We start from the raw sequence: 12,568 nt of genomic DNA, 5'->3' as shown, positions 1-12,568 counted from the left end.
AGGTGTAATTTTGAGTCGTTTGATTACCCATGCTTCGGGAGATCAACGAGAGACTAGCCATGGACCGTGGATGGGCTACCTCATCACCTTCAACGTGATTGTCCTCGCCCTTTTTCGGAGCTGAGGTGGTGGGTGGCCTCGTAGGACGAAGCACTTGCCTTGATCCCCCGAAGTATAATGTGTTTTCGTTGGTCCGTCGGTCTATGACAATCTACTTATAACCACGGCGACTTCAGTACACGAGGCACGGAAACGCTTCCAGAAATGCTCGAGCACAAGTAGCGAACCGATAACATAGTTTCCGTCGCTTTTCTCTTGAGATGAGAGGATTTTTGTTGCTTTCCGTCGTGCTTCCTGCTCCATCCATCCATCCATCATCCATCACGAGGAATAATATCAGGCAGCATGGCACGGCCGATTTTGATCAATCAGTCGGCACGTTTTTATCATCATTCCTCTTGTTTTCTTTTGATTTTCAGCTTTCAGTGAGCGAGTGCGGCACACTTTTCTGTCTCCGCATAAAAAAAAAGGGTGACGCTCCTTACGGTTCACAGGTCGCTTTGCAATCCCTTCCTCATCAAGTGGAACGGCGGTACTGTTGCAATCTCATTCGTTCATGTATCAATGATACATCACCATCATGTTCAGAAAACAACAAAAATGTTCAGAAAACAAACAGGAAGAAAGAAGGAACAAACGGAGCAAGTTCTTGCCAAATTTGCATCAAGACAGTAAAATTCATCAGTCCTGAAACTTGAGGAAAACTTCCAAATACAAGCAGTCCAACAGATCCAGATGCATACAGTTCCCAAGGACTGTTCAAGGTAAAACAACAGGCAGTCAATAACATCCTCCGAGCCAACGACACTACCACATTACACGACATATAGAACTTAACTTTACACGGGCTAATCATATATGTACACTGACATGGATGGAGCACAACAACACAGCCCTACTACTTCAGCTCGGCTCAGCTCTGCTAGGCACAGATTAGTGCGGGGGGGCACGATACTACTACGGAGGGGGATAAATTTAACAACAAACAACGAAAAATGGGGGCCAAGTCACGACGACGATGACAAAGATGAAGAAGACGATCTGTATGTTGTTGATGGTGCTGTGACAGATATTGTAAGATGTATGTATATCATGCCACTCTTGCTAGGGCGGTCTTGGTCTAGAAATCTGTCTTCAGGAGCTTGGATACTGGCTTCACGTTTATTAAACCAAAGGGAATTGGTTGCTCCACCTGAATGTAGTCCTTCGTCGACAGGACCTGTCAATGGAGCAGAGCACGTAAGTACTGGCGGCCTGTGATGGGTGGTACGATCCCATGCGACGCAGGGTTCAAACAACCAGACTCGGCACAAGAGCGTTGGGGATCTAGTTTGAGAGATGTTACAGAACGGGACTATTCAAAGGCATGGTGCTAGCAGGCATGTTCATGGAAGATGCTGAATGTGAAATGCCATGTTTAATGGAGACGTAACTACAAAATGCGGCCTACTTGCCTGCACACGCCTTTTTCTACAATGGGTAAAAATGCACTAGCGTCAAGCAAAACAAGGCACAAGGACCATGAAGTGGAACTGATGACGTACCAAGGTCTCGAAGAACATCCTTGAGGCTTCTTTCCGAGACTTTCCATTTACCAGATGATCAATGACAACATTCTTTCTCCCCCGACCAGACTCTTCATCGAACAGAGTCTTGAGATATCTTGCAACACCCCTGGCATAAGAATAAATAGCAACACACGGTGAAAAAAACTGGGAAAGGTCTGAACGCAAGTCTGAAGGAATTAAAATCAAGTCCATCCGTACTTGGTACGAGAAGACCAGCCACTAAGTGCATCATGAGACTGGAATTCGTCAGGATTTGGCTCATCGTCATCATCATCGAGATCAATTGCCTCATCAAAGTCCCCATCATCATCATAGGGTAGAAAATCTGAAACGATATACAGTATAACTATGTCAAATGCTTAATAAATCTCTCGCAGCATAAGACCAACATAGTAAGCACATGATTGGGAAGAACTTGATGTACTATAATATTAGTAACAATATGAATTTGGACCCCGGCTGCAACATTTATGAATCCAGTGACACAGGAAAAAAGGTGTCATGAAGATAATACATGGGACATGCTTTTTCTGATACATTTACAGATGACCGGCAACCATAATGAATCCACACCATGCTAGGGTACAAATTCATGGTTCTTATCTGGACAGAAGAATTACCTGCGTCAACACCATGAATTGCACTTCCAAAGTCCTGTAATTTAAACCAAATACCAATTATGATCTGGCTTTAATGGCAATGAAATAAAACAGTGCATACAGTTGCATTGCAAGATGTGCCAGAACCGGCCAGTAGAACACATAGCAGTTATAGAAACAAAGCATTCCGAAAGCGTGTATAATAGTACAAACTTCTAGGTGGACTTACACTGCATTCCTTAAGTGCAAAGTCATGCCCAGTGTGGTCCATGTCCGTGAAGTCATGCCCCATGTTGTCCATGTCCGTGAAGGATCCTGCATTGTTTCCTTGCAAGCCAGAATTTTCTCCCATCGCCGACACAGCATTCTCATCCTCTGTTGGTTGAGGAAAACCAGAGGCATGTTCAGTGAATTCCAGTCCAGTAACCTCAGAAGTGGGCATCTCCTTATCCTCAAAAGTATTAATATCACTGCGAACAATGTCACTCAATTCCCCTTCCCGGGCGTCCACTGCTTGCGCACAAGCTGGACCAGAACTATGCAAAGCAACATCTGGAGCATCTGTTATAGTAGCAGAATCATGGGTTATGTCATCTTGCACAAAGAGAGGTGTATCAGCATTTGTATTCCTCTGCATATCTGCTGAAGCATCTTGATGGCAATCCTTATCCAGTGTATCAACATGGGCAGTAATGTTTGCAGCAGCATTTGTTTCGTCAACAAGTGGGATTTCTTTCCCGTCACCAAACTCAGTTACTTTTTCAATGTTGTTATCACGTTCATCAGATGGCATTTGCAAACCAAATGCAGCTGTAGCGTCAACTGCATCAGTTGCTTCTTGTGGTGTAGCATCTAATTGAGCACCATCTGGTAGTCCCATATGAAGTTGGTGATCAAGAGCTGCACTGTCATTTGCACCAGAGATGCCAGCGTTGTGAGCTCCATCTGGTAGTCCCAGATCAAGAGCTGCAGTGTCATTTGCACCAGAGATACCAACGTTGTGAGCTCCATCTGGTAGTCCCATATTTAGTTGGTGATCAAGAGCTGCACTGTCATTTGCACCAGAGATGCCAACGTTGTGAGCTCCATCTGGTGGTCCCATATTCAGTTCGTGATGAAGAGCTGCACTGTCCTTTGCACCAGAGATGTCAACATTGTTGGTATCTGGTAGCACCATATGAAGTTGGTGATCATGAGCTGCACTTTCCTCTGCACCAGAGATGCCAGCATTGCTGTTATCTGCTCGGATAGTTTCAGACATGTCTACTTGTCCTTGCGGTTCCCTGTTATGTACGGTGAATTGAGAAACAGACTCATAGGTTCGATAGTGTAAACCATTCAGGTCCTTGTGCATACCTAATTGGGAAGCAAAACATCCATGAGTAAGGGAAACATGGAATTAACAAGAGAATACTATAGAATAATACTACTCCCTCCGTCTCGGTTTATAGGGCGTGCGCGTAGTTCTAAGTCATCCATTTGACTAACTAAATATGAGTTATATATCAGAAAAAGTATATCGCTGGATTCTTAAGCGGATGTAGTTTCTAAACATATATTTTTCATCACATATAATACATATAAAGCTAGTTAAATTCTCAACCTAGAATGACGTGCATGCCATGTAAACCGAGACGGAGGAAGTAAGATAGTAAGAGTAATAGACCAATTAACTCTGCTTAATTTGCTTCCTCTGGGGAGACAAAAGAGGATACAGAAAATCGAAAACAATTTAGAGAACTTACAGGAAAATATAGGCTCGCGGAATATATCATCTTCAAGTGAACCTTTCTCGATCATCCATATTTCAGTACGGGTGCATGGAGCCTTTCTACGGATGCGCCTTATATCCTCGGTACTAATCAACTGCTGCCGTATAATACTGGAGAAGGGAAGAGTCAATAAGTAAGCTAACAGTAGAACATTACTTGGACGAAATGATCTGTACTATTCAGTGATTGTATATTCTATGTGCATATTACAGTGGAATTGTACGCTGAAGAATGACAGTCTGATAAAGAAAGGTAGCAATAGCACACTTGTGAAGGTGCAATAGCTTGGCAAGAACATTTCTTACAGGAGTTGCAATCTCAAAAGCATGCCATAATTTCTCCACTACTCGCCCAATGACAAGAATGTCATAATAAGAAGAAAACCTTAAAGAAAAGTGCAGCATGTTTTCTTTAAAAGAAAGAAACAAAAATTATACAAAGAATTTCTTGAAATGGTAAGAGGTGCAAGAATTAACAGGTTTATCGCACTGAGGAGAATGATGAATGTTTTACTAGCAATGGTCTTTGTTTCTACTACAGCTGATTAAGACAAGAATTAAGTTAAGGATCCAAGGAAAGATCATCATATTCATTTTGGACCAGGAAGGAAGTGACGGTAACAAAAGAAGGATACAACAATACGTTTTGAAAGGATAGTCACACAGTTTCCACAAACAAGTTCTTTAGAGGCAGGCAATGAAGCATATACGTACTCAGCATGTATAACCATGGCATCATCCATTTTCACTCTTCTCTTGGGTGTCCTGGTCTTGGGTGTCAATGCGGTCTTCGGTGTCAACCTTTGGCGTTTTGAAGTTGATGCATTAGGTGGTAATGGAGTTGAATCAAGCACCAATCCAGGGGTTCTTCTACCAACTAATACAAAAAGATGTAATTAGGCAACACAGGAAGATGATGCAACAAAAATCTGAGGATTAAATTATCCATACCTAAAATGGATGCCAGTATATCATCATCGTTAGGAATAGCATCAGTGGTTCTTTGACCATCTGGTGTGCTGGACAAATTTTCAGTAGTCCTACTCTCTGGAGCTGGCATGCTATCCTCCAAGTGACGTTTTCTGCTACTAAGGCTACCTATTTTGTTACTTCCATCAGATTCAGTGATTCCTTTCTCTGCAGTTAACTGCCCCAAGTCATTTGTCTGGTGGAATCCAATATATGGAGCTGAGAGCATTCTCTCGCGTTCTGGGAAATTTGAGGTGAACATGTCATTTGGTCTATCATTATATGACATGTATTGCGGTATTGTTCCAGTGTTCTGTTGGAAAGCAGCAGTTGATATATTACTGTGTGTCATTCCTGGTGGTATTTCTTGTAAGTTATGTCCGAGAAACACATTAGGAGCATGCAGATTATACCCTGCCAAAAAGCATATTAAAAAAATCAGATGGCCACAAAAATTGTGAATTCGAAAAGAATACAATAAAGTCAACTCTACCTTGCACATTTACTGATCCCTCATTAAAATGTGTTGGATGCCCTGTCACGCGTGGCTCGGTAGAACCACTAGGCCTACCCCAACTTGCTTGGGACAAGAAGCTTTGTTGTTGTTGCCCTGTCACCCATGGCTCGGTAGAACCACCAGGGTATGGCTCTACAGATACATTAGAAGCAAGAAAATTATACCCTGCCAAAAACATAGTAAAAAATCAGATGGCCACAAGAATTCTGAGACTTCAGAAAGAAAAACAATAAAGTCAACTTTACCTTGCATGTTTACTGACCCCTCATTAAAATGTGTTTGATTCCCTGTCACGTATGTCTCGGTAGAACCATTAGTGCATGGCTCCGAAGTATTCTGAACAAATGGCACACTTCCCATGGTTGCTTTAAAAGGCAGTGTTTGACCTGATACAGCTATATCCTCAGTATTTACCACCAACTTATCAACAGTAGCCACCAGGTTTGATGTTTGTGGTTCTGGTGGCATATCCACAGTTGCAGAGTGTTGCCTCAGAAAATCCATCTCCCGCACAGCACCAGAAGACTCAACTTGCACCGGCTCAGCCAATCTAAATTCAGCCATCCCAGCACCAACAGCATCATTAGCATGTGCTGCACTTGGATGGAGAAAATTTAACGGTGGAGCAGCAAAATTATGATGTACAGCACCAGAAGACTCAACTTGCACGGGATTAGCCAATCTAAATTCAGTCATCTCAGGACCAACAGTATCATCAGCATGTGCAGTATCATTAGCATGTGCTGCACCTGGATGGAAAAAATCTGAGGGTGGAGCAGCAAAATTCTCTTGTACAGCACCAACAGCATCATTAGCATTAGCTGTAGCTGAATGGAGAAAATCTGAGGGTGCACCGGAAGACTCAACTTGCACAGGATTAGTCAATCTATATGCAGACATCTCAGCACCAACAGCATCATTAGCATTTACTGCAGCTGAATGGAGAAAATCCAAGGGTGGAGCTACAGCACCAGATGATTCAACTTGCACAGGCTTAGCCAATCCAAATTCAGCAAACTCAGCACTAACAGCATCATTAGCATTTGCTGCAGCTGAATGGAAAGGATCTGAGGATGGAGCGGCAAGATTCTCCTGTGCTGCACCGGAAGACTCAACTTGCACAGGCTTAACCAAGCTAAACTCAGCCATCTCAGCACCAACAGCATCATTAGCATTAGCTGTAGCTGTAGCTGAATGGAGAAAATCTAAGGATGGAGCGGCAGAATTCTCCTGTGCGGCACCAGAAGACTCAACTTGCACAGGCTTAGTCAATCCAAATTCAACCATCCCAGCATCATTAGCATTTGCTGCGGCTGAATGGACAAAATCTGAGGGCGGAGCAGCAAAATTGTCAATCTTTGCAGTTTCCTCGTTGCTTGATGGTGAAGCTTTCCGTTGCGGACTCAGAACAGGACTTTCATGCACTCTGGAAGGAACTGTTTCTTCCATTAAGCCAGGTGTAGCTGGGGCTTGAGCGCTTACAAACTCAGGAGAGGCAGGAGAGGCAGGAGATGCAGGATCATCACAAGGGAAGGGACTAGGCTGATAGTATGAAGAAGATGGCCCCGCGTCACCTTCATTGTGGAAAAGCATATCATTCAAATCAGGGGTACGCAAATTGTAACCAGTCCAGTTAGGAATATTGTTTCTTAAATCATCTGCATTCGATTGATTTTGCTTGCTGGAACTAGAAGGTTCATCATCCATTTTGTTATATGCTTCAGCCTCTTCATCTTTACTTGGGTTATCGTCAACATCCATATCAGTAGGATGAAGTGATGATTGACCTTGAATGAGGATACTGGAGAGACAAAAAGAACACAAGGAATGTCAATGTAGCAAAATAAGAGCAAAAAGGCAAGATGCAAGGCATTGCCACTTCAAAAATGCCTAGGCAACTAAGTAGTAAAAAATGTTTTCATGGTATGCATGACAAATCAATGAAAACTGCAACTCAGCGTGCAAACAGTTACACCCTCCATCCCATAATATAAGATGTTATTACAACCAGTACATTGGTTGTAATAACATCTTATATTATGAGACGGAGGGAGTAACATATATGGAAGGACATCTGGACATATGGAGGGAGTAACTGATCTTATAGTAGGCTTACAATATAAAATTTGACACTAAAATCAAAGTAAACACTAAACAGCCTGGAGAAACGTAAAATCATTCTTGGAAACTATGAAAGTGAACCCCTTTAATGAGAGCCCAAATGCAGGCCATGCAACCGGGCAATATAACAGATTCCAAGAAAAGCAATGGACCAATGGGATTAGTGCTCAAAAGACAAAAGATGCAACTTTACCCATCACCAGATTCGAGTTGAATTGGATCATCCTTCGCCAGCAATAATTCCTGAGGATAAAAAAAGGTCAGCATTTGAAAGAGAGTTTAATTAAGTCAGTCACATGATGTAAAGAAGACACAGAACTTTACAATCTTTGACTTGCATAAGCGACCTTAATTTCAATGAATTGGCACATTTATTATGTAAGGAACCGAAAATAACCCAATATAAATGACCTTTTTAAAAGAATTAGCAGATTAATTATGTAAGGAACCAAAAATAATCCAATACAGCTGGAAGACAAGTGCATATAATTTCAAGAACAAATCAATGCATGGCACACTCAGAACCATTGACCAACTGTCCAATGTCATCCTCCAAATGATCCTATAAAAATCTTAAGCCTTAACAGCAGGCAGACTATAATGTGCAATGTGCACCACAAAAGTTTGCAGTAAACACATGGAAAAAAGGTTCATTAAGTTAAGATTACCTCCTCCAAATCAAAACCCATATGTGAAGAACTGCCATCACCAAATCTTTCTGCACATTCAGATATGCTTAAATTATTAACAGATAAGTTCATAATTTGAAAAGTAAAAGATGTGAACACAGAAAGGACCAACCATCTAAACCAAATTCAGATGTTGAATATCCTGTTCTCTCTGGGTTGTCTTGCAGGGTAATCTGTTCTTTTGAGCTTACATGATGATCAATGTCCCTGGAGCATGGTGGGAAGTCTTTAGACAACTGAAGAGCATATTTTAAACAAACCTAGATCACCAAGAGTAGTGACCTTACCCCTGAAACTCAGCCTCCGGTAACTCAAAATCATCAAGATGGAATGTCTCAGGGAGTGTTATAGAATGATATGGAGCAGTTGATTCTTCAGGGGGGAGATCAACAGCAGCAGACCTAAATGCTTGTTTTATCTTGAGCAAGGCTTCACTGCAATCATGAAATAGGTAGTTGACCTTCCGAGAATAGATTCTGACCACGCCTACCATAAGATGACTGGATAACCGCAGCGCAATTGGAACCTCAGGGAATATAATTGAATCTGCGCGAATATGGATAATTAGCACTCAGCTAGAAAAAAAGAGAACATGGCACAGAGAAATGAGAAATATCAGGACAAAACAGCATTTCTATCGAAAATCAATTGCCCATAAGAGATTGTTTCAGAGATGTGTGGTGGGTTTCCCTGTCCAACTGACTCATAATACAGTAACAAACTTACAACATTTTCTAGTTCCTTCAAAGTAAGTATGCGCCAGTCATAAATAGCTGATTTTTTTTTACTTTGTGAGATAAAACCTTCCTGTGATTACCCACCAAATTGTTGATTAACTAGAAATATTAAAGCCATGTGAGAGATCATTGTTTCCATATACTGGAAACTCGAGATAACTCTTCTCACTGATTAACTTTCTAAGCTGATGCTCTTACTCAGTGATGCTTTACCCGTGATTTGTGATTAACTGTGCCATCTGTTCATGAATAAGCTCAATTACATGCGTCAAGGACACAGTTTATGGAGCGCGATGGCTCGATCAAAATGATAAGAGCCTACAGCAAATAATGCCAGAAAAGTAGCATCGGCATGAGACCAAAAGCGTCCTACCTGACACTCCGCCGTTTGACTCATGACATAGTAGACTACTTCTGTCAACAAAAGATAAACTATCCACACATAGGTTCCTTTTTTCATTAGAGAAAATTACACCCACCATTTTTTCGCCATAAAGATAATCGTTAACAGGGAATTCCATAATGACAACTAGCAGCAGGCAATACCCCTGGGCACAAAAATGTATGTGCATGCCAAAACCCAGACAAGAACAGTTATCTAGAAATCTTCTACGTTAAAAAAAGAAAAGTACACGTGATTTCTTGTTAGAAATTCTACGGCTTCATGTCCGCTTGTAAAACATGTAATTATGCTATGCATGTGATGGCACAATAAAAAATGTTATAGGAAATTGGAATAATATTTCTATTGGTCTTGCTTACCTCAAAATGACATCATTATAAACCTAGCCTAGTACTACCTGAAAGTAACAGGAAAATAACTATATGCGTCTCTCAGGTTTGCTGCGCAGCGCACAACTAGATGAAGCTTTCTTGGATTAACTTTGAAGCCTTATTTGTCTCACTCCAAGGTTTCTCGTCACAAAGTGCTACACTTACATATCATCACTGCCTGATTATTTCAAGTCCATGGTTCCTCATAATATGGAGCATCATGTGTTAAATGTTATACTTTAAATGGATACTGAGATGGATTAGTAGGTAACCCTTTGGAGCATTTCAGCATTATCATTTTCTACATAAAGTGGGAGCATTTTTTTACTTTAAATGCAAGCATCACCTAAGAGCATTGCATATGAAGAAAGAACGTGGGGGTAAAGACACAGCCCAATCATCACTCAAAACTCCAATAATAATAGGCTTGTGGATTACTACCGCAAATACACTCACAGATCACTTGGAAGTTAAAAAAGTTTACGGCTTTCAAGCAATAAATAACTCAATAGGCATAGCAATACACATGCTGGTCAGTTCCTTTACTTTCTATTTGCAGGCTTTATTTCAGAAGTGCGTCAATAGCTAATGTGCACGTTTACTAGAAGTCTTCCCTCTCGCTTTATGCTTCATTTTAGTAGTACATGACTACATGTACAACAAAGAATCAAATTATCTGTATCAAGAAAACTAAAACAAATAGCCATTTGTGAAGGTTAAATTTGAAACAGCCGATGTTAAAGAAAACTCTCATATGTGTACTTCTCAAACATGGTCGGCACGTGGGAGTTCGGTAATGTTGCTATTCATCGCATGCACAATGCATAAATACACTCCCCGAAAACAGATACGACAAAACACGAAAAACTAGTCAAGGAGTAGTATGCCTAGAAAGGTGAACTATTATCCTTAGGCCATAGCCCGTAGAGAAGTACACATGAGACATGAGGCATCAGGAAGCTGCTAACATTCTTGGACTATAAGCATTACATAACCACTATGATAGACTTTACAAGTCCACCGGTACCTAGTTCTCGAAACAAAGTCCACCGATAGCCATGGATATACAAAAAACTTAGACCTTTGTGACTCTTGGTGACCCAGCGACTAGCGAGGATCAAGGTGACATTTCCTTTCACTCCTAGAAAGCAATGAACCACAATAGGAAAGCTCTAAAAGCATGGCTCTTTTCAAGATCCCATCAAGACTATATAGAAATGCACCTGGACCGTTAACATTACTTAACTAACTCAAATGGGTTGAAAACTTCTACGCACTACTCAGGCAGTAGCAAAGCAGATAAATACCATGTAGTACAATACCAGTAATCCAGCAGTCGAGCATATACATAAAAAAAAGCAGCTTGTTGGCATACTCAGCAACTAATCACACGTCCGCTGGGGACGACTAGGAGCTGGCTAGGCTAGCAGCCGGCAAAAAGGTAACATCTTTACTAATCCACTAGCAATAACTAAGCAATAACTAGGCAATAAGCATACATCAACGCCATAAACGCGCCAAATATGGCAAATTTTAAGTGTTGACAGATACAGCAGCAATGAAATGAGCATTAGCAAAAGAACATATTTTTTCTGCCACTCTGCATGGCAAGCAGGGCAGATCCGAAAGAGAGCTTGTGAGGCAGCGGAAACCACCCACCTACGGAGACGCCGATGTCCGTGTCCGTGACCTGGTTCTTGCGGAGCTTGCGCTCCAAGTGCGCGGCGATCCATATGGTCCCGAGCGGGCCCTTCTTGGCCAAGATGAACTGCGAGTAGAACATCTCCGGCTGCCCTCCTCGCTGACGGAGCACGCAGCACGAAACCCTAGCCTAGCCTGAGCTCAGCTCAGCTCACCTCAGCTCCCCGACGGACGGGGAAGAGCAAGCAAGCAAGCTCCGGCGTTCACGACATCCCCCCCGCCGCCGGAAATCCAGGCCCTAGGCAGAGGGAACCCGCAGCTCGCCGCGGCCGGACGCTCCTCTCCGGCTCCAATCGCCCGGAAGGGGAAGCTCCGGGAGGGCGGAATGCGAGATGGAAACCCTAATCTGGCGGTGGGGAGCTGGCGTACGGGCGGGGAACCCTAGAATTGGGCGGAGCTGGGGGCCGGGGCGCGCGGGAGGAGGTGGGGATCTGGGGATTCGGCGGGGGCGCGGGCGATTGAGGCCAGCGATTTGGGAAAATTTGGAATCTTTGGGGGAGCGGAGCGGGGAGTTGAACTTGACAGTGTGTGGGCGAGCGAGCGACCTGCCTGTGAGGGGAGAAGAGGGAGAGCTCGCCGAAGCAAAAGTCCTACACGCTTCGCCGCCGCGCCCCCGAGGAGTTTGTAAATTACACTTGGCCCCTCGCGCTGCTTGTCTCGGGGGTGTTTCTGTTCGTTGCGGGATATGCTAGGGGGTGAAATGTAAAAAGGCGAGTTGGTAATAAATGCGCGGTTGCCGGGGCGAGAAACCCGCGCGAGAATATCGTGCGCTCGTGCGGCCGCCGTCGGATCCGGCGACGCGGGGTATCGTGTCCGTGCGACCGTGTCGTGGGAGGGTCGTGTCGTATCGGGCGGGGACGGGCAGAGGCACGCGCGTCTGGCGCCGTGTAATGGAAGCTGCTGCTACCGGTTCAGGCCCCTGTTTTCGGCTAACCGGTTCGTGCCAGCCACGTAGTCCCTCCGGCCCGGCACAGAGGCCCGATTTGGAAATGCTGGTGGTCAAGACAAAGGCGTGAATCTTGCAGGAATGTTCGGATCAGTTTTCGGCGAGGAGGCCAGAAA

At 43.3% G+C, this 12,568-nt stretch overlaps 1 protein-coding gene across 2 annotated transcripts; it reads right to left on the bottom strand.

Moving 5' to 3' along the window:
• Positions 1 to 737: 737 nt before the first annotated feature.
• On the bottom strand, positions 738 to 12,072 carry SYN4 (sister chromatid cohesion 1 protein 4). Of its 2 annotated transcripts, none has more exons than XM_048692346.2 (15): positions 11,465 to 12,072; positions 8,582 to 8,840; positions 8,407 to 8,501; positions 8,274 to 8,323; positions 7,799 to 7,848; positions 5,730 to 7,285; positions 5,461 to 5,616; positions 4,950 to 5,381; positions 4,713 to 4,875; positions 3,973 to 4,109; positions 2,457 to 3,583; positions 2,249 to 2,282; positions 1,827 to 1,953; positions 1,605 to 1,734; positions 738 to 1,279 (listed from the first exon to the last, which is right to left on the bottom strand). In XM_048692346.2, the coding sequence occupies exons 1-15, from the start codon at positions 11,586 to 11,588 to the stop codon at positions 1,181 to 1,183; spliced, it is 4,539 nt and encodes a 1,512-aa protein (XP_048548303.2). In that variant the 5' UTR covers positions 11,589 to 12,072; the 3' UTR covers positions 738 to 1,180. The 2 variants fall into 2 exon arrangements, with proteins under 2 accessions (XP_048548303.2, XP_048548302.2); XM_048692345.2 differs by having other exon boundaries at positions 5,461 to 5,649; positions 11,465 to 12,071.
• Between the last annotated feature and the right edge of the window lie 496 nt (positions 12,073 to 12,568).

This window comes from Triticum urartu, chromosome 3A (assembly GCF_056163025.1).
Source record: "Triticum urartu cultivar PI428250 chromosome 3A, HENAU_Tu73, whole genome shotgun sequence".
In the NCBI taxonomy this organism is placed as follows: domain Eukaryota; kingdom Viridiplantae; phylum Streptophyta; class Magnoliopsida; order Poales; family Poaceae; genus Triticum; species Triticum urartu.
Note: the sequence above shows the minus strand (reverse complement) of the source record. Positions and strands in the feature narration are given on the sequence as shown.

Bases quoted from the DNA above. Each gene is read 5' to 3' on its own strand.
- SYN4 (XM_048692345.2), bottom strand. From the start codon at position 11,588: ATGTTCTACTCGCAGTTCATCTTGGCCAAGAAGGGCCCGCTCGGGACC. The intron at 8,841-11,464 runs GTGGGTGGTTTC...ATATTCGCGCAG, and splicing joins GGACATCGGCGTCTCCGTAG to ATTCAATTATATTCCCTGAG. The intron at 1,280-1,604 runs GTACGTCATCAG...CTCCATTGACAG, and splicing joins GGATGTTCTTCGAGACCTTG to GTCCTGTCGACGAAGGACTA.